Genomic DNA, 20,516 nt, shown 5'->3' with positions numbered 1-20,516 from the left:
TTTCAGCCACGTGGGGAGGGGCGTGCCCCAGTTGCTGAGGAGACCCTCCGATTGGTCAGGGGGCGGAGGTTATGGGTGGTGCATAGGCCAGACCCCACCCCCGAAGGCGGTACCTGAATCTTCACAGCTGGAAAGGGTGGAGCCCGGGAAGCGCAGCTGGAAGGGGGCGGGGCCCTACGAGAGAAGCTCGCCTCAGCGGGCTGGGGGCGCCCTGGGCTGCCATAAAGTGTATGGGGGCTGGTGGGGGTGGCAGTTTGCGACGAGGCTCACTCTCTCCCTCAGCTAGTCCCGGAGCGTCCTAGCGGAGCGGCAGCCCGGGCGCAGGGGGGCAGCCCCCACTTCGGCCGGGTGCCCGGCCCCTGGCCCCTGCCAGCCCTCTGGACTACGGCCGCCGCCGCAGCCGCCGCTGCCGGGAGTCTGCCTGCTGCGGGACTCACTGTGAGTGCTTGACCATGCGGGGGACCGGAGCTCCAGGGGTCAAGGGGCCATGGCTGGTCTTCGGGATCCCTAAAACGGGACTTGGGTCGACTCAACTAGGGAACGGTACCTGAGGGAAGGGTCGACACTGAGAGGGCAGACTGCAGACCCAGGGCCAGGACTTAGGGAAAGGGAAATTCAGTGTCAGAATTCAGGATACAGAAAAAGGGGGAGATTCAGAGGAGCCAGAGGGAAACCGGAGACATGAAGCCAGGACAGGGGCTCTGCGAAGCGGGGAATAGAGTCGGGAAACCATTACCAGAAAGCACCCTGGAATCCGAGGGCGCGGGGCAGGCAGTCAGGGAGTTAAAGGGGTTGCCGAAGCCCTGGCCAGTGGGGGGAGCTGGCGGCAGCTGCCCAGTATGGGGGCAGTTGGCGGCTCCCGACTCCCCTCAGCTGGGACTCAGACTCCAAGGACTGGGAGCAGGGGTGCGTCTAGTCGCACACGCTTCTCTTCTCAGCTGCTTCGCAGTTGCGATAAGAGCCTTGTGGTGAGAGGCTGGCCGTGACCGAGTCCGATGGCCGCTGTGCGGGCGGCAGGAAAGTGCCTGGGCTACCCGAGTCACCAGGCGGCGGATCTGGCGTGTCCGGCTTGGGGTGTCAGGGCCCGCATGGGTCCCAGCCTGGGACCGCCACGAATCGGACGGAATGTCCGCAGCACGCGGGGCTGGGAGCGGACAGAATGTCCAGGCGACGAGGTGGGTCTCTCTGGAGCAGGCGCTGTGTCAGGCAGCGGTGAACAGAATGTCCCTGGCCGAGTGGCATGTCCATTTACGCGTCAGCGCCTGCCCAGCTACTGCGTGTGCAATGGGGTTCGCTGTAGTGGGTCACCTCAAATCCCATTTTGCAAACTTGTTTCTGCTCCTAGGGGCTGTGGGGCTCAGGAGCAGGGAGTGAGAGTAAAGGTTGCAGCCTGGCCTTCCCTCTTCAACCCAAACCAGATCCAAGCATCACCTGGACTTCCAGAATCCAGATCCCGGGAGACAAAGCCAATGCGGGGGACTGCTAGTGGGAATCAAGACCAGAAAAAGAAGGAATAAACCACAAAGGGCAATGGGAGGGCAAGGAGGAGCCCCTGTCAACCTCAGTTCTGTCACAAATTCGGAGGCAACCCTAATCCCAATACAGCTGATCAGACACCCCCAGACTTCTTGACTGGGTGTCAGCAGGCTAAAGGTGCCTTCTCTGCAGAGAGCAGGGGCCCCAGGCCTGAAGAGAAAACAACAGCCCTTTAGCAAAGCAAGCCCTGTGGTCTTATTTCCCTTTTTGCTTCCTCAGCCCCACCAATCTGAAAGGCACTCTGGTGGCTGAGAAGAGGTAGGAAGGAGACAAATGGAATCCAGACATTTGGATCCAACATGAAACCTGTATGGACCCCCAACCCTGGTTGGGAAGGAGGTCTCAGCCCTACCCAGCTGCCCTGTGTGCTTTCCCTGTGGTTGGGAGAGGGCTCTGATTCCTTTGGACCCCTATAATAACCACCTAACCTGACCCCAACTCTTTAACTAGGCAGACCCCAATTAGGCCAAAGGGAACAGAATAGAGAGAACTCTCCCAGTCTATGTTAGTGAACAAACAGCCAGACTGGGGACTGAGTTTTCATGGGGACCAAGTGCAGGGTAATGTGTTTAGCAATGAGTAAATAATCTAAACAACTGGGTCTCAACCTTTCTCAACCTCCATGCATGTGTGACATACAATACATACTCCCTTCACTCCCACCACCATGCCTCAATTTTAAAGTTTGTTTATTACGAGCTAGGACATTGTTTCTCAACATTTTTTGTTCCTTGCCCCTTTTTGATAAATGTAGCATCAAACCCCAATACCCCACCACATTCAGATAACCATTGCAGGAGCTTGTGCTTCCATTACCTTTTAAAATTACAATTATAAGTGAAATGAAAGGCTCTGAGTCAGGAAAGGAATAAGGAAGGCATTAGAGATGGTTCCCTGAAGACCTTAGCCCAAAGTTCTGCTTTTGTCAAAAAGGCCAAAAAGCAACGGCATTATAATGAAGATGATTGAAGACAAAAAGCTAACCGTTCTCCCCTCCTTGCATAAAACTATGTAGCTGAGTGCATGCCTGAGTCACTGGCTCTAAGGGAGAATGTCATGGGCCTAGAAAAGGGTCAGAAAAGAGTAGGCAGGATGGGGAGCCAGTGGCTGCTGGAAAGAGCCAACTTCAAGGTTTAGGCCTCTGAAAAGTGAGATTGGGTGGAACTCCACAAAATAATAAAAGGCATAGATAAGCAGAAGACTTGTTTGCTCCCCAAATCCTGAAACTGGAGATGAGGGGGCCTCTAAGAACTGGAGTGATATGAGCACAGGATGAATAGGAAAATGTTCCTTGGCATACACTGGACATCCAACTTCCAGAGCTCATTTTCAGAGAGGTGGTAGAGGCAGGAAATAGAAATGGAATCCTTCAGGGCTTGGGAGGATCAGTGCAAGTCAGAGCCACAAATGGCTGCTGGGGTGAAGGGGGCAAGAAGTGAAAAGAGCTCAGTCCCTCTTCAGTCTCTTCAATCTGCGTAAGCTTAGACAAATTCATCTTCTTAGAGGTGAAAAGGGGATGGTCATTCCTGCCACTCACCGTGGCTGTAAAAATTAAATTAAATCATATATATGAAAGCCCTTTGCAAATGGAAAAAGCATCACAGAAGCAGGAAGCATTACAGTAGTCCATTGCCATTACAGTAGTCCCTCTCTGTATCGCGGTTCACTTATCGCGGCCTCACTGTATCGCGGGATTTTAAAAAATATTATATTTAATTATTTATCGCAGATTTTTCACTATATCACGGGATTTTGCGGTACTGTATACGTATGTTGTTAAAGTTACATAGGTTTAAGAGTGTAGAATATGTTTAAGAACATAAGTAGTGCTTATAAAAGTGTGGGAAAGGTTAATAAGGGAGTGGGAAAGGTTAATAAGGGACTGGGAACAGTTTATAAGTTTATGGGAAGGGTTTATAAAGCCTTAAAATATATAAATACTAAAATAAATGTAAGCTTCCTACTTTGCAGATTTTCACCTATCGCGGGGGTGGGGGTCTAGAACGTAATACCCACAATAAGTGAGGGAATACTGTATTATGCCTAAAATGTAGAGTACTTGCTTGAAAGGGTGGTGTCTCAGGTATTATATCAGCCAGATAGCATCCCTGATCCAGTCACAGAAAGATTCCCAATGACGGGCCTCTCTCTGGGAATAGTTCAAGGGAGCTCCTCAAATGCTTAACCACTCTACCAGGCCAAAGATTCTGATCTATCTTCTGTCTGCCTGCTATTCAAAAATGTGAATATGGACCCCAAGACCAGGCCCAGGAAGGGAGGGCAGGGGAGGCAGACAGAAGCTGAGCTGGGGTGGGCATGAGAGAAGGAAGGAGTCACCCAAATATTTTCTTCTCCATTCACTCTAAATGATGCTTCCTAGAGTGTGGGGGAGGGAGATGGCAGCGAACCTGAAGGATCCATTAGGTCCTGAGCTTTGGGATTATTTACAGTGTTTAGCCCATGGTGACCAACAGGGACCCATGCTAAGAGTGATGGGGAGAGAAAGGAAAAGATAGGTGGTGGGATGAGAAAGAGTTGCTTTCAGAGAGTCCTTTTCCTGTCTCTCCCCTGCCCAATCTACCTGCTCACCAATGGCAAATAAAGGTCCCAAAGATGCTGCTCTGATGTCACTTTCCTGCCTATAAGCCTCCAGTGACTCCCACTGCTTGGAGCAATGCTTCTCTTTAGGGGGCTGAGGTGAAGAGGGCAGTATAGGAGAGGGCGGAGCATGATGCTGCAGGCTAAACACGGTCCATTGATCTTCCTGGTGTGATGATGTCACTTGGAGATTTGGAGAAAAAACTTTAATTTTATATTTAAATAAACATAATAACTTTAAATATGGGATAGAATGCAAAATTTGCTTCAATTTTTAACATAAGGCTGGAGATCTCGAAGAAATTTCATATTGGTGGCAGCTGTTTTAGGTTGTGTCCCTAGTTTCCCAGGGTGGTATTCTCTCTTACTAGTCTTAGTAGGGTTTTTTTTTTTGTTTGTTTGTTTTTTCATGGAAAAGCTGAAGATGCTCCAGCCTAGATTGCATCAAACCTGAACCACCACCCTTTGCCCCTCATTGCCGACTTCCCCAGCCTTACTCATTTTTCTCTGTTGATCTTGCATTGCCCACACTGAGACCCTGGCCAAGCTAGGCTCCCTGTTGCCCTGCCATCTCATTCCCAATCCTTCTCTATTATTTAGAAGCCTCTGCCCCTTCTCTGTCTCCACAATTCCTAGCTCAACCATGTGCTACAATCTCTGAGCCCCAAAATGTACCCTTATGTGGGCTTCCATTTATCTATCTCCCATAATCTGAGAACCAGACCCATGAAGCCCATCATTTCATCCTGTGCTCTGTTTCCCTCCCCAGACTACAGGCCCCTAGAAGTTAGGGTCTGTGCCTTACCAGTCTTGGGGATCTGTCTTAGAACCTAACACTTTCTGAAGGCAAGAAGAAAGGAAGGGAGGGAAGAGTGTGGAGGTTCATTTCCCTGATCCCTGATTTACCTTTTAATAAATTAAGTGCATCAAATTATTGCTGCCTTAACCCTCGCCAGTGTGACTGAGTTGGTTGGAGCATCATCCCTTATACCAAAAGATTGGGGGTTTGATTCCCAGTCAGGGCACATACCTATGTTTCAGGTTCAATCCCGGGTCAAGGTGTGTATGGAAGGCAACCAGTCGATGATTCTCTCTCACATTGATGTCTCTCTCCTTTCTTCTCTAAAATCAATAAACATATTTTAAAAAATTATTGTTGCCTCCACCTGAGTCTTAGGGTTTCCTCTTGAGGCTGGGAGCCTTGTCTACAGCTGTCTTCATTTGTTCCCATTTGTCACTGCAGTTCAGCAGACCAGACAGTTCGGGTGCTCAGCATCACTAAGGAATATGAGGCTGTGTGCACTTGAGGGCCTCATTCCAGTTTCAGGTTTATACAATGGTTTATGACCCTGTTTGCCACTTGCTCCTTGCTGAGCCACAGCATCACAACTCCATCCCCTCTTATCTTCCTATTTATTTTGTCCCTGCCAGAGAAAGTTCTTCTCCTATTTAAGTTCCAGGGTGGGCTTCCTGCCTTAGGCATTGTTATGGCAACTTCTTTGGGGCTTTCTGGCTGTGGTCCTGATTTACTGCTTTGGCTTCAGGATAAAAGAGTGTACACATGGCAGTTGCCCTCTTGCCACGAATTTCTGTCCCTTGGAGAAACCATGGCCTCCCCTCTATGGCCTCTCTGGTCTGTGATTGCCTATGCTCGCTACCTCAATATATCTTGGATATTTTATTTTTCCACAGTTTATGACAGCTTCTTGTAATTCCAGCTCACACTTCTGAATCAGAGCGCACCTATAGGCCCTACCTTCTCCTTAGGGCTAGGACTGTCATCCTGACACTAGTGGAGGGGCCTGGCCCATTCCTCTCCTGTAGGGGGTGTCAGGAAGGCTGCAAGTGGGACAGGTAGCCCCTCTCAAAGCATGACTGTTACCTCTTGGCTCTCTTTGACCCTGCCTGGTGTTTCCTACCAGCATCAACCAAACGTTTGGCTCCTAGACTTACTGCTTGTCCCTGTCCACCAAGTGAGGTGAAGTCCCTGGCCTCAGTCCCAACTTCCTAGCTTCCTGACTTCGAGCAATTTGGGGGAGCTTAATCCTCAGCCAGCCTGTCTCCAGCTCAGACAACCACTTGGCGCCCCCAGCCTCTCCCTGACCAGCCCATCAGGGCACAAGTCTGCTAGAGGCCTGTGCCCCCACCTTCTGTCTTCCTATTGCCTGCCTGGCTTTAGTGTTATTTTCAGTCTCACACTCAGGGCCCTTCTCAGCCTCATCCCCTCCATCTGCTATTACTAGCCCAGTCAGGAGCCTGAGGCTTCATTCTTTCCTTTACCAGTCCTTGGTCCCCAAAATGGCTCCCAGCTTGGGTTACTCTACCTATTTTGCTGTTATCTGATTGACTGGCCTCTCCTTTATGCTCAGGACAGAGTGAGTGCTCACAACACACATTTTCATCCCTCTCTAAAATGTGGCATACTCATCTCTTAATTCACCAGAGAAATTCTTCACTGGGAGATACAGGGTCTAGGGAGGTAAACTACTCAAGAGCAGAGACAAGGATGAGATCATATTTACCACTCTATCCTTGGTGCCTTACTCAATGCCCAGCTCACAGAAGGTACCAAATAATCCTCTTCAATGAATGAGAAAAAATATACTTGGATAGAGCTGTACCCCTACCCATTTTTACATGTTATGTTTTATTTTAACCTTATAACAATACTGAAGGTAAATAGGGAAGGGATTATGATCCCCCTTCTAGAGATGAAAAAATATGCTCAGAGAGGTAGAGTAATTTGCCAAGAACACATAGCTAGTAAGTTTGGGAGCCAAGACATGAACCAAGATCTTTTGACTCCAAGCCTAATTTCTTTGTGCTATTCCAAATTACTTTCCTAAAAGGGACCTGGGCAGTTTCTGCCCCTCGACCCCACCTCATCCTCTTCCTCTAGCATTCTCCTGCTGTCTCCCCACTTAGCTAAACAGACTCTGCCCAGAAGCCACCGAGTGTGGACCACTCCCCTGGCTCCTTTGGCTTCCTCTTACCTCATGGAGTCCTTAGTTCCTGGGACTGAGAGCTGAGGTTCAGAAGGACCAGGAAGGGGAGGGGGGAGGGTAATGGCTAGCTCCAAAACAGCCAAGGCAGCTGTCCCTGTCACAGAGAGAGGAGACTGTGTGACAGTGTGTGTCTGTCTGCTTGAATGTGGGAGCGCATGTGTGGGAGAGTGTGTGTTTGTATGCCTCTAGCTCCAAGTCCAAGTGCTTATTTTGTCTGAGTGGGGACCCATGTGTGTCTGCATGTGTGTCTGTCTGTCTCTGGAAACACACAGCCTGAACTCTGCTTTCTCAGCTTCATCTTTTACTCTGGCCCTTATCTCTCCTCACCCTGCCTCCCTCTGCTGAAATAAAGGGTGAAACCAAGACACAGGTATGGAATGCCGGGGAAGGGGAGTTTGGAAAATTAGAAGTCTAGAGCCAAAACAGACTGGAAGGATAAATGGCAATGGTAAGATTTAGCTTTCCCTAGAGGCAAACGCAACTGTCTCTCTTTTCCCAATTCTGTGTTGCTCCTGTGGCCTCTGGAGAAGTCAGGGGGCATGGTTTGCATTTTGAAGACTCTTTAAAAAATATATATTATTTTATTTTTTCATTAAATTTATTGGGATAACTCTGGTTAATAACATATAAATTTCAGGTGTGCAACTTTTTATCTCCATACTCTATTGTGTGCTCACCACTCAAAGTCTAATCTTCTCTGCCACCATATATTCGACCCCCTTTACCTTCTTTGTCCTCTCGGGTAGGTAGTAAGAGGAGGTTTTAGAGCACCCCTTTTACCAGCCCTCAGTTCTAAGCCTTCCCAGCTATTTGGGAAGAGCTACTAGTCAAGGCTGCCACAGGTCCCTCCCAAAGGCATTTCCCTTCCACCGGAGCATTGTTGAGCCAACCTCAAGCCTCTGACTTCTGACCTCAGACCTGAAAAGGGAGATGTAAGCTGAGCACCCCCACCCCTGACCTGACTTCTCTCCTTCCTTCCTAGGTTTCTTTCAGCCCTGCCTCTTTAACCCTAGGAAAAGGTCTAAGGTCTAGTCCCCTCTGCCAATGGAAAGAACAAGGACTGTTTCTCAATTCCTGCCTTGACCTCTGTCCCACCCCAATCTTACTGAAGAAGTGGGGGTAGGGGGAAGCTGTCATCTCTGAGCTGGTTGAAGGGGGCATTACCATGTGCACATATAGACCACTGCCCATCTGTGCCTCCCTGAGAAAGGCTCCTAATAAATTCAGAGCTGCCAAGTGACACACATCTCAATTTAGGCTAATCCACCACATTAATGCCACCTTGCATAGCCTGTATTAAATCCCTGTTAATGAGGAGGCAGATGGACCCCTCTCACCCAGCTTTTCACCACTGTACCTCTGTCCTTAGCCTCCTCTGACCTAGAGGCATCCAGAGTTTCTGAGTCCCACTAGTGTCCCTTTCCCTTCCTCCTACCAGAAGGGGCCTGGGAGAGCCAGAAGGAAAAGAGAAACCTGCAGGGGAACTTGAAGAGGAATGCAGGCAGGCTCCTGGGCAATGACAGGCAAGGTTTGGAATAGGGAGTAAATGTAGCAAGGTGGTTTTTAGAAGCTCACATCTATTGCCTGGGGTGGGCCTGGTAGAGGCTGTGCATGAGAGTGGAACAATGACTGGTAGGATATGAAATGTGTCTGGGCAGGCACAAAGCAGACAGAGCCAGAATGAACAGTGATTTCAACTTAAAAAAAAAAGATTTTATTTATTTGTTTTTAGAGAAAGGGAAGGGAGAGGAACATCAATTGGTTGCCTCTCGCATTGTGCCAACTTGGGGCCAGGCTGCAACCCAGGCATGTACCCTAACTCTGAATGAGTCCAGTGACCTTTTCTTTGGTTTGCAGGCTAGTGCTCTATCCACTGTGCCACACCTGCCTGGGCTTAACTTTTTTTTTTAATTCTGGAACCCTTTCTTCAAATGAAGTCTCTCCAGAAAGCATTAAAACAAAACAAAACAACAAAAACAGACAAAAGCAAGGCTGCTCTAGTTGAAACAGATCAAAGAATGGCCAGACTAGTGTTTCATCCCTGAGGCTAGCCCTGAGTTCCAGTCCCTAAGGGGGTTTCTGGATAGGGCCCCAAAGAACATAATTTGAAAAAGCAAACGGATAGAAATGTGTTAGATTAGGAGTCTCCCAAACCTGGTTCAGATCCCAGTTCCGCTACTTACAAGCTCTGTGACCCTTAATAATTACTTCAACTCTCAGTTTCCTCACCTGAAAAAGGTACTCACACTTTTAATGCTGATGCATTTTTGAGAAGGGAGAGATAAAGAGATAAAGGCATGCAGTACTCATAATTGATAGCAGTGATTATCCTTATGGGAGAAATATCAGGCCTAGTTCAAAATCAAATCTCTCCCAGTGGAGAGGTTCCAGCTGCATCTCAGGTGTGACTGGCTGAGAAGCATGTTAAGTTTAGGGGAGATATTGGGTATTCATGTGAGAGGGAACTGAAGTTTTTGAGGATGTGGTATATGGCATTTGATGTGCAATGGTATGGTTTTCATTAATTCAATAAATATTCTGAACACCAACTGTGAACCAGGCACAGTTCTAGGTGCCCAGGGGTGAACAAAACAAAGTCTAGTGTGTATGTGCATAAAATCTTTGCGTACACACCTTTTCCCCCTTCGGCTGCTGTGTCCCCATTCTAACTTAGGGCAGGAAGGGGACAGTGAACCTGTGGGGAAACACTTCTGGGAACCAGATAACCCGAAGATTTTATCCCCAGTGACCTGGTCTGTGTCTTCTCTTCCCCCAGAGACTTCTCTCCATGGAGTTCGGCCTGCTCAGCGAGGCGGAGGCCCGGAGCCCAGCCCTGTCGCTGTCAGATGCGGGTACTCCCCACCCCCCACTCCCAGAACACGGCTGCAAGGGCCAAGAACACAGCGGTGAGCGCGCCCCCTTCTGGGATTAGGGGAGATAACAACTCAATCTCTAATGCGGGTGGAGCCCGGGTGGGAGTGAGGGGCCGGTGGAGAAGGTACCCCAGCCTGGGAATCCCTGTCACCTGCCCCCACCCGGCCCCAGACTCCGAGAAGGCCTCGGCTTCTCTGCCCGGCGGCTCCCCCGAAGACTGCTCGCTGAAAAAGAAGCAGCGGCGGCAACGCACGCACTTCACCAGCCAGCAGCTGCAAGAGCTGGAGGCTACCTTCCAGAGGAACCGCTACCCCGACATGAGTACGCGCGAAGAGATCGCTGTGTGGACCAACCTCACTGAGGCACGAGTACGGGTACGGCGCTCCCAGATCCGCAGCCCGTACTCCATCCCGGCCATCCTCTCGGGCCGCTTAGCGAGTAGCTTAGAAATCGGCAGCCTGTGGTTCTGCCCTGCCTGTTCCATCCTCGCACCGACACTTGACGTCCCAAGGCCCTGGTCCGCTGCCCCACACGGCGTTGTTTCCACCAATTTTCAATCTTACTCCATCCTATTACTCCAGGCCGCGTGCTTCTTATCCCCTGAGACTACTGCTTATTCTCTTTGTCACGCCTCCTGGACCCCATCCTACTGCAACCCCCCCCCCACGTCGCCCTTGACGCAGTTCTGCAGCCCACTGCTTCTGTCTCAGCTCCCTGATTCCGTGTGCTCCTCCACGACCCTCATTCCCGTCTCCAGCCACCTCATTCGTTTATCCTCCTAAACGCCCCGGCTTAAACCCTGATCTGGGTGACCCACCCACCAGCCAAGCTGACCCGGTCCGGGACCCCCCTGGGGTCCCAGCCGTGACAGCCTTTTTTCCCCCCGCACCCACAGGTGTGGTTCAAGAACCGGCGCGCCAAGTGGCGGAAGCGCGAGCGCAGCCAGCAGGCGGAGCTGTGCAAGGGCGGCTTCGCGGCGCCCCTTGGAGGGTTGGTGCCGCCCTACGAAGAGGTGTATCCCGGCTACTCATACGGCAACTGGCCATCCAAGGCGCTCGGCCCACCGCTGGCCGCCAAGACCTTCCCGTTCGCCTTCAATTCAGTCAACGTGGGGCCTTTGGCTTCGCAGCCTGTCTTCTCGCCACCCAGCTCCATCACCGCCTCCATGGTGCCCTCGGCCGCGGCCGCCCCGGGCACCGTGCCAGGGCCCGGAGCCCTGCAGGGTCTGGGCGGGGGGGCCCCTGGGCTGGCTCCGGCCGCAGTGTCCTCCGGGACAGTGTCCTGCCCTTACGCCTCGGCCGCCGCAGCTGCTGCAGCAGCAGCTTCCTCCCCCTACGTATACCGGGACCCGTGTAACTCGAGTCTGGCCAGCTTGAGGCTCAAGGCCAAACAGCACGCCTCTTTCAGCTACCCCACCGTTCCTGGGCCGCCCGCAGCAGCCAACCTCAGTCCATGTCAGTACGCTGTGGAAAGGCCCGTATGAGTGGCTCGGCCTGTGGATCATCCCCAAGGGCGAGGTCGATAATTCACAGCCTCCCTGGACTGGGGTAGTCTTGACTGGCTTGATACCGCCCCGGGTCTGAGAGGGATGCTGGTGGGGCAGCTGGGGGTAGGGAGGCAGCCGGCTAGGAGAGACCCAGGCCTGAGGGGTGGACTGGACCCTACACAGAGTCTGCGCCCCTGGGACTAAGGCCAGGAACAGGGACCAGTTCCCCGGGGGCCAACTCACCCTTGGCCCACCCCGCCTTCTCCAGACTCCTCCTCTCCCATTTATCATTTTCAAAGATAAATGAAATAAATGTGCGCGGACAGTCAAAAGCCTGATGTTTCAGAGTTGCGGCTCAGCCCTTTTCCCCTCATCCTCCTCCACGTCTAAAGGAAAGCTGGGTGTATAGGAAGACGTGAGAGCCCAAGCTTCTAGGGCTTCAGTGTCCCTCAGCTGCTAACACCAGGATGGGGAAGTCGGGGGTTCCTAGAGCACAGGTGCGCACGCGTGCTTACATTTTTGTGTGGAAGGCTTGGGGACTAGCTACCAGGCCGGCGTTGGCCAAAGCTGGGGCTGCGGCGCCACCTCGTGATCTCATGGAGAGTAACTGGAAGATCTTGTCTGGAACGCTTACTAGCAGGTGTTAACTCTGCAATTTAGGAAGCCTATGACGTTAGATAAGTTATTCCGCCTTTCTGCACCTGTTTCTCACTGTTCCAATGAGGGGCTTGAGTCCCTAACAGCAATAAAATTCTGGTCTGGAATAGATATTTATTAAGTGTCTACCAGGCCTAGGATTCTTATTGAGTGTCTGCGTGTGTGCCTCTCATCCTTCCAACATCCTCTTAGACTTCTCACCTACTTATCATCCCACTGCCAGCAGCCATCTCCTATCATAGCACACCCTTTATTCCCCCAAATTCTCAAAACCCGAAATTTTGTTGAAATATTTAATTAAAAATAGAGCAAGAAGAGGAAGTTTTCTATATAGAAATATAAATAACTCAGCTCTGGGGATCCTTCTCAGTCCCATCCCCATTCCAGGGCCTGCTTGGCCTTCACATTAAAAAGCAGAAACATTAAACTACTAGATCACACCCCCTTCCCAGAGTTTATGTTTCTTGTCTGTCATAACTTCCTGTCACCTTGGGGCACACATCCTAACCATTCTCCCAAACCTAAACCATGTCCCTCAGTGCCCTGGGAAGGAGAGACCCTGGAGCTTCTTTTTCTCCAAACCTTTACTCGCTCTTGGTCTTGGCTTTAACCTGGGGCATTATGTAGGCTTGGTAGAAGAAGTGAGCAAAGAGGATGAAATAGGTCATATACAAGATGATGGACCAGAAGAGGTGTTCCATTGTGGTGTGGCATCCCTTTTCCTGTCTCCAGATGTAAGCCAGGATGATGACAGTGGCTCCCATAAACATCTGCAGGATCTGCAGGCTGGTGATGAGCCTGGGAAACCACATGGGGGACTTCACTTTGGCAGCCTTCAGGGTGTAGTAGGTGTACATGATGGCATGGACACCATAGTTCATGGTCATGAACCAGCCACCTGCAGCCACCTTGTTCTTGTATCCAAAGCTTGAGAACACTAGCACCGTGCTGTGGTGGAACCAGTGCACAAAGATGAGTGGCCGCTTACGAAGGATGATGAAGGCTGTGTCTCCTGGGAGATGGGGAGTCATAGCTGGCATACCATCCAGTGTTGGGACCACCCTCTGCACTGAATGTGGGGGCACAGGGGGAATTCTCAGGGTAGGGAGAGGTGTCTTTGTGGCAGAGAATCTGAAGAGGGGCTTGGGTGAGAGGTGTTGTTAGGACCCAAGGGTGTGGAAGGGACTCCATGTGATGGGTGAAAGGGGCCCTGAGGAAGGATGCAGTTGACTGGGTGCCAGAGACACAAAGCCTTGCCACTCACCAAGTTCAATGATCTTGCTGAGAACAAAGAGGCAGGACCAGAATTGGACTACGGAATCTTGGAGGAAGGTGGTGAAGCACACAGTTCGCTTTAGGCTCTTCCTAAGTACCACGGTCCCCATATAGCCCCACGTCCTCACTGCCCCCAGGATACTGAAATGGGACAGAGGAAAAGGGTGTAAGGTCATTCCCAGACACCAATCCACCATTCCCCCTCAGCCTGGTCAGCTCACTGTCCCAAGCCCTGCCACTTTCCCACCCTTCCAGGAGTCATGACTTCTGAAATCCTGGGCCCAATCTGGTAAATTCAACCAGTAATCTAGAGGAGATGAGGGCTGGGAAAGGACCAGGGGATGCTGGAGGGTGGGACTGAAAGTTGAGTCAGGCGACAGAGTTCTCAGGATGGGTAGAAGCCTATGAGGAGATGGGTGACAGGTTAGGGGAGATTGATGGGGGAGAAAGAATGGAGAGGAGGCACTAGGGAAGTCATTGGAAGGTCTTGGGAGAGGATATTAGACTCTGGAGAAATTTGTTGGAAGAACACAAACTCCATGAGCACAAGAGGACTTCTGAGAGAACAGACACTGTCAGTCTGAAGCCTGGGGAGGAAAGAGAGAGGAAGCTGGGGAGGGGAGCTAGAGCTGAGAGAATGAGATAGGGAGAGCTGGGGGCAACTTGGGGAGTTGATGCAATTGAGATTTCTAGAAAGCTTTTAGAGACAGAGTGAGGGTCTAGGGTGAACAGGATGAATGAAGAGTATCTTACCTGAATATTGCAAGGCAAAGGGACCAAAGGACGAGAGGTCTCTGTAGGTTGAAGCCCTTCCGTGTTTTCATGTAGTTCTGCCCCATAAAGATGAGCAGTAGGTAGACCAGAGCTATGGGGAATGAGATTGCCCTGGCAGGCAGAAGGCAGAGGGGATGGGCTCATGGGTGGGTGCTGGTTAGCGAAATGCCCACATATCTATCTAAGTGAGCTCTCTGGGTTGAAGTCCCAGCTCTGCCACTACCTAGCTGTGTGACACTGGAAAAACTACTTAGTTCTCTGAGCCTCAGTTTCCTTATTTGTAAAGGGGGAATAATACTCCTCTCCTAACAGTGTTAATATAGAAAGTACCTAGCACATTGCATGGGCTGTGTCCAAGGTTTTTGTGATTATTGCTCTCTCAATGGGGCTGGAAGTAAGTGACAAGTGCTGGTCCATGCCTAGAACCAACACAAGGCTGTGGTATAGGAATGTGGCAATAGCTTCCACCTAGGTGGGTCCTGGCAAATTGGCTGCAGCACACAGTCGGCACACAAACACCTCTGAGAAGCCTAGGGCAAAGCCAGAGAGCCTGGGGAAACCTCGAAGCACTCCCTGACCTTGTCTCCTCCACAGCAGGGACGATGGAACACTTGGCAAATAACATGATAATTGTGAAGAGCAGGCTGTCACTGGACACCAGTGCTATGTACGCCAGCACACATGGCTACACAAGGCCACAAAAGACAAAGAAGAATCATCTATAGGCTAGTGGGACTGGGAGTTCAAATCAACCCCATTCCTAAGAGACCATTTCTCACTACACTCTTTCCCCTTGGTTGCCATCTCCTCTTGCATTCCTCATCCCATCCTCTTATTTCTGCCTCTCTCTCCACCGCCCACCCACCCCTCCACCCGCCCCGCCTTTCTTTCCTGGAGGTCTGTCTCTTTGAGATACCACACTACCTGCAACTTCGAGAACGGGGATGTGCAGCCAGCACAGGAGAGACCGATAACTTCTTTTTAAGGAGATAATTGTGGGCAGTGTCTCTCCCACCCCCCAAATTTCAGTTATCAAGATCGGGCCCCTGGCGAGGCCCTTCCCCCTTCCCCAGGTCTCACCAGTACTCCTCCAAAATGGGGCTTAAGTCCTGTAACAGCTCGAAGTTGTAGGGCTGGAGCAGCTGCACTATTTCCTCTGAGACATTCATGATTGTGCCCATTTCGTTCTGCAGATGTTAAAGATCAGGATCTTGGGGAGCTGGGCGAAAGGTTGGGGGACCCAGGATGTAGCGAACCTTGGGTTGGGACAGAATGGACCCAGGACCCAAGGAACTCTGCGGCAAGCCGAGGAGCGTAGGATTCAGGGACGTGTAATGCTGTCCGACCCCATTCCACCGTATATAACGCGGAATTGCAAAGCGGCGGGGCCCAGGCGGTGAGCAGCCACCTCCCTGCACCCGGCCGTTATCCAATCTCGACTAAGACACGCCTCTGTCCCGCCGCCGTTCGCTCTCTGATTGGAGACACACACACACACACACACACACACACACACACACACACTCACACACACGCACGCACGCACGCACGCGCGCCGGGTCTTAGACCCTTGCCACGCCCTTTCCCATATTTTCTCCCCCAGGATCTCCAGTCTCCCTTGACAACCACACACACACACACACACACACACACTACACGCACACACGCACGCGCGCCGGGTCTTACACCCTTGCCACGCCCTTTCTCATATTCCTCTCACCCAGTATCTCCACTCTCCCTTGACTTAACCCTTATGGCCTTTCCAGGTACCTGGTTGTGCCAGTCTGCCTCTGGAATGGCCAACCTCAACCTTTGCTTCAGTTTGTTTTAATCCTGACCTACTTGGCTGTGAGGAGAGAGTGGAGGTGTCCTCAGCCTCTGGTGCCCCGACCCAGAAATAGGGATGTAAGTCCCCACCCCAAACTCCGGAGCTTTCTTGAGATCCTGGAAAACCCAGGCTGGGGTTGAGAATGAATCATGCTAGGGAAGTAGCAGCAAAGAGCCTCTCCCATAGTCCCATCTGCCTTCTTCAGGTCTGTGGTCGTGGGTGGGAGGGAGATGAATTTTAATGAATTTTATTTGAGGTTGTTCCTGTTGATGTTTGGAAGGATGGTTGTTGAGGCTGTTGTGGTTTCTTTACAATTTCCTGAATTCCTGACTGCTCCAGCCTGACACCCAGTAATAACCCTGGGGAGAAAATTGGGTCACCTTCTGGACTTCTGGGATTATTGTCTTAAGGTTTCCTGGAAGCCTCCTAGGGTGTGTAGAAGGGGAGGAGTGTCCTGTTCTCTCCCCCAGTCTATGCTTGTCTAATCAAATTTACTTTTTCCTTGCCTGTGTACTCAGCCCCAAGGAAATAAATATTTTTAAACTTTCAGGGCCTTATTTGTCTGTTCCTTATTTCTCTCCTAGGTTTTATGAAAGTAAGGAAGAACTACAAGGCTCAATGGCAGTTTTCAATAAGAGGAGATTTGCAAAACAAGTGCTAAAATAACTAAATATACAATGTTTATAATCAAGATGTGGCTATAAACAACTACATGCAGTAAAGCCCACAGGCTCTGGAGCCAGAGGACCCAGGTAGGAATCCCAGCTCTACTTCCTACCTCAGCCACTATCTAAGGAAGGGTCAAGTGGGAAGTCCTGTCCATGCTATCTAAATGACTCTGATGTGCATTCCTTTGTCTCTGTACCTCATCACCTATCACCTGGTTACTGCAGCCACTACCTTAGTCATGTTAACTGGTTGCACCACCTCCTTCTCTCTCTATCATATTAGAACCAGAAAAGAATTCCCAGACCTGGCTAATCTAAGATTCCTGAGCCCTAACCCTAGAGATTCTGACCCAGTAGTGGGTCTCAGACCACATTTTTATTTACTTTTAGTTTTTTTATCCTCACCAGAGAACATTTTTTAATTTTTTTTTTTTTTTTTTAGAGAGAGAGAGGGGAAGGAAGAGACAGAAACATTGATGTGAGAGAAAAGCATTGATTGGGTTGCCTCCCTTATGTGCCCAGATCATATGCACTGGGACCAAGGATAGAACTGCAATCTAGGTATGTGCCCTGACTGGGAATTGAACTTGCAAGCTTTCAGCTATGGGATGATACTCCAACCAACTGAGCCACGCTGGCCAGGGACCAGACCGCACTTTTAAAACCACCATTTTCTGTCCTCTCATCCAGAAGAGGGTTTTAAAACCTAAACTGGATCATGCTACTTTCCTGCTTAAAACCCTTCAGTAGCTCTTGATTGCTTCATACATACCTTGGCACTCAGAAGGTGATCAGCACATGTTTGATGGATGAATGAATAAATGAAAGAATGAATATTAAATGAATAATACCACTGAGATGTTACAAGACCTGGATTCAAATCCCAGCTCCACCATTAATCATGTAACTTCAGGCAAGTTACCTAATCTCTTGGACACTGTCATTCTTCATCAGTAAAATGTAGATAGCCTGGCTGGTGTGGCTCAGTTGGTTGGAGTGCTAGGGCACATGCCTGGATTGTGGCCCAGGTCCCTAGTTGGGGGCATGTGAGAAGTAACTGATGGATGTTTCTCTCCTCTTTCTCCCTTGCTTCTCCTCTCTAAAAAAAAAAAAAAAGACATAGATAGTCATACTTGCTTGCTTACCTCACAAGGCTGAATGAGGTCCGTATACAAGTCAGATAATGTCAGTGACTGTACAGTATATCATGGCCCTGACCAGTGTGGCTCAGTTGGTTGGGCATGGTCCTGTAAAGCAAAAGGTCTCTGATTCAATTCCCAATCAGGGCACATGCCTGGGTTGTGGGTCCAGTCCCCGGTCAAGGCATGTGTGAGAGGTAACCGATTGATGTCTCCCTCTCACATCAATGTTTCTCTTCTTCTCTTTTCCTCTCCCTTCCCCTCTCTCTAAAAATAAATTTAAAAAATATTTTTAAAAAATAAAGTAGACTGTGGACTAGACACATAGATGCATCAGGATGAGTCATTTTTGGAAGGTTTACAAATGCATATAAATATATATATTCAGTCCTGGGTTTCTCTCAAATGAAGATATTTTACATTGTCATTCCTTGTGAAGTTTGATGGTGAAGCTTGTGGGTGGAGTGTGTGGAAGAGAGGAAGAAAAACCTCCAGATATTATTTCCTAGGGGAAACCTTCCCTAACCCCTGGACGTGGTCTGGTAACTTTCATATAGAAATTCTCATAACATGGTACTTCTTTCCTTCAATAAGAGTTTATTATTACATTATTTTTATGATTTCTTGATTAGTGTCTGTTTCCCCCACTAGTCCTTGAGCTCCATAAATGCAATCAATTATGTCTGTTTTGCTCAACATTATTCTTACACTGGGCATATAGTGGGTACTCAGGTAATACTTGTTTTGTGAATGACTGAATGGATGAAATCCTCAGCCTACAAATCTGGGTGATGCTCTTTCTTTCTCCAAGATAAACACTCCAAGCTTATTGGGTCTTTTTATCTCTTGGCCTCAGCTTTCTCATCTGTGAAATGGGGATAATATCTACCTCAGAGGTATGTTTATGAGGATCAAAGAAGATCACATATGTTAAAAGAACAGCCCTGGCTGCTGTGGCTCGGTTGGTTGGAGCCTCATCCAGTAAACTGAAAGGTTGAGGGTTCCATTCCCTGTCAGGGCACATGGTTAAGTTGCCAGTTTGGCAACCGATCAATGTTTCTCTCTCATATTAATGTTTCCCTTCTTCTCTCTCTCCCTCCCTTCCCCCTCTCTAAAATCAATACCCATGTCCTTGGGTGAGGATAAAAAAATAAAAATAAAATAAAGAACATTATGCAACATAAAGTGTTAAGCAAACAATAGTAATTATTACCAAAAAAGTGAATTTGTACAAATTTCAACTTCTTATTAATAAAACTTGACTGAATTAACTAAAAAGGAAAGCCATGATCTGGTGATTGGCTTCACAACAATGTGAATTTACTTAACACAAATGAATTGTATACTTATAAACAGTTAAGATAGTAAATGTTATATATGTTTTACCACAATATAAACATTTTTTAAAAAGCCATGAAATGAGAATGTAGGTTTTCAATTTTTATTTATTGATTGTGTGTATGAGAGAAACATCAATTTGTTGTTCCACTTATTTATGCATTTATTGATTGATTCTTGTGTGTGCCTGATCAGGGATCGAACCTGAAACTTTAGCATATTGGGGTAATGCTCTAACTAACTGAGCTACCCAACTAGGGCAGGGAATATAGTTTTAAGTAGGACATATGAAGAGTTAATGTGTACACTACATAAAAAGTTTATTTTTAGTCCTATCTCTCTAACCCTTGGTAAATGGCTAAGGATACAGTTAGGCTCATCTTATAAACTCCAGTGTCCCCAAATCTACTTCTCATTAGCTGCCAGAAAGTTCTTTCTAAAATATACATTAGCTCATGTCATTCCTCTTTTTATTAAAAAAATATTTTATTTAATTTTAGAGAGAGAGTAAAGGAGGTAGAAAGAGAGCAAGAGAAACATTGATGTGAGAGAGAAACATTGATCGGTTTCCTCTTGCACACTACCAACCCCTAACTGGGACCTAGCCCGCAACCCAGGCATATGCCCTAACTGGGATTCTAACTGCGACCTTTCAGTTTGCAGGATGACACACAACCCACTGAGCCATACCAGTCAGGGCTCATGTCATTCCTTTTTAAGAATGACAACAACAAAAACCTTCACAACTAAGGTCAGGCTCCTGAAGTTAGCCCTGACTCATTTATTCACCATCCCTCAGCCCCAGGATTCCACATTTTCACTATAATGGAACAGTCACAATTCCATAAAATAAGTACTATATTTTTAGGTTTTTCAACCCCCTTTATCTCTCTCCAAATTATTCCCTCTCTCCAGACATCTTTTTCTCACCTGGATGAATCTTACCCATTGTTCAACCCCAGCTTAAAGTTACTTGCCCTGCAAAAGCATACTGTGTCAGACAGGATCAATTCCTTCCTCCTTTGTCTTCTACTCACTGGATTTTGCCCAAACTGCCTGCCAATATTGTGCTTCTACCACTGAGTACACTCTGTCATTTATTTTCTATATTATTCTGACTCCCGCACCCTATCACCAAATGGTCATTTTTGTTAGGCCACTCATTTTAGAGGGAAGCACACAGCACTTGGCATATAGTGGGCGCTCAAAATATGTCTGTTGCTTTGAATGGAATAGACACCTAAGAGGAAATACAAACACTAAACATATATATTTTTAAAGCCTCAACTTCCTTAGTAATTAGGGAAATCCAAATTAAAGACTGTATGTATAGTATGG

General features: G+C 48.8%; 2 protein-coding genes across 3 annotated transcripts; one reads left to right on the top strand and one right to left on the bottom strand.

The window, feature by feature from the left end:
- The first annotated feature begins 208 nt into the window (after positions 1 to 208).
- On the top strand, positions 209 to 12,250 carry PITX3 (paired like homeodomain 3). Of its 2 annotated transcripts, XM_090278480.1 has the most exons (4): positions 209 to 438; positions 9,916 to 10,045; positions 10,185 to 10,387; positions 10,909 to 12,250. In XM_090278480.1, the coding sequence occupies exons 2-4, from the start codon at positions 9,928 to 9,930 to the stop codon at positions 11,494 to 11,496; spliced, it is 909 nt and encodes a 302-aa protein (XP_090134606.1). In that variant the 5' UTR covers positions 209 to 438; positions 9,916 to 9,927; the 3' UTR covers positions 11,497 to 12,250. The 2 variants fall into 2 exon arrangements, with proteins under 2 accessions (XP_090134606.1, XP_090134605.1); XM_090278479.1 differs by lacking the exon at positions 209 to 438 and having other exon boundaries at positions 9,923 to 10,387.
- Positions 12,251 to 12,435: 185 nt separating this feature from the next.
- On the bottom strand, positions 12,436 to 15,588 carry ELOVL3 (ELOVL fatty acid elongase 3). Its single transcript, XM_090278481.1, has 4 exons — positions 15,286 to 15,588; positions 14,185 to 14,316; positions 13,421 to 13,572; positions 12,436 to 13,168 (listed from the first exon to the last, which is right to left on the bottom strand). Exons 1-4 carry the CDS (start codon positions 15,384 to 15,386, stop codon positions 12,741 to 12,743), a joined length of 813 nt encoding a protein of 270 aa, XP_090134607.1. The 5' UTR covers positions 15,387 to 15,588; the 3' UTR covers positions 12,436 to 12,740.
- Positions 15,589 to 20,516: the final 4,928 nt, after the last annotated feature.

Source organism: Furipterus horrens, unplaced genomic scaffold, assembly GCF_987537825.1.
Source record: "Furipterus horrens unplaced genomic scaffold, mFurHor1.1.pri manual_scaffold_5, whole genome shotgun sequence".
Taxonomy (NCBI): Eukaryota; Metazoa; Chordata; class Mammalia; order Chiroptera; family Furipteridae; genus Furipterus; species Furipterus horrens.
Note: the sequence above shows the minus strand (reverse complement) of the source record. Positions and strands in the feature narration are given on the sequence as shown.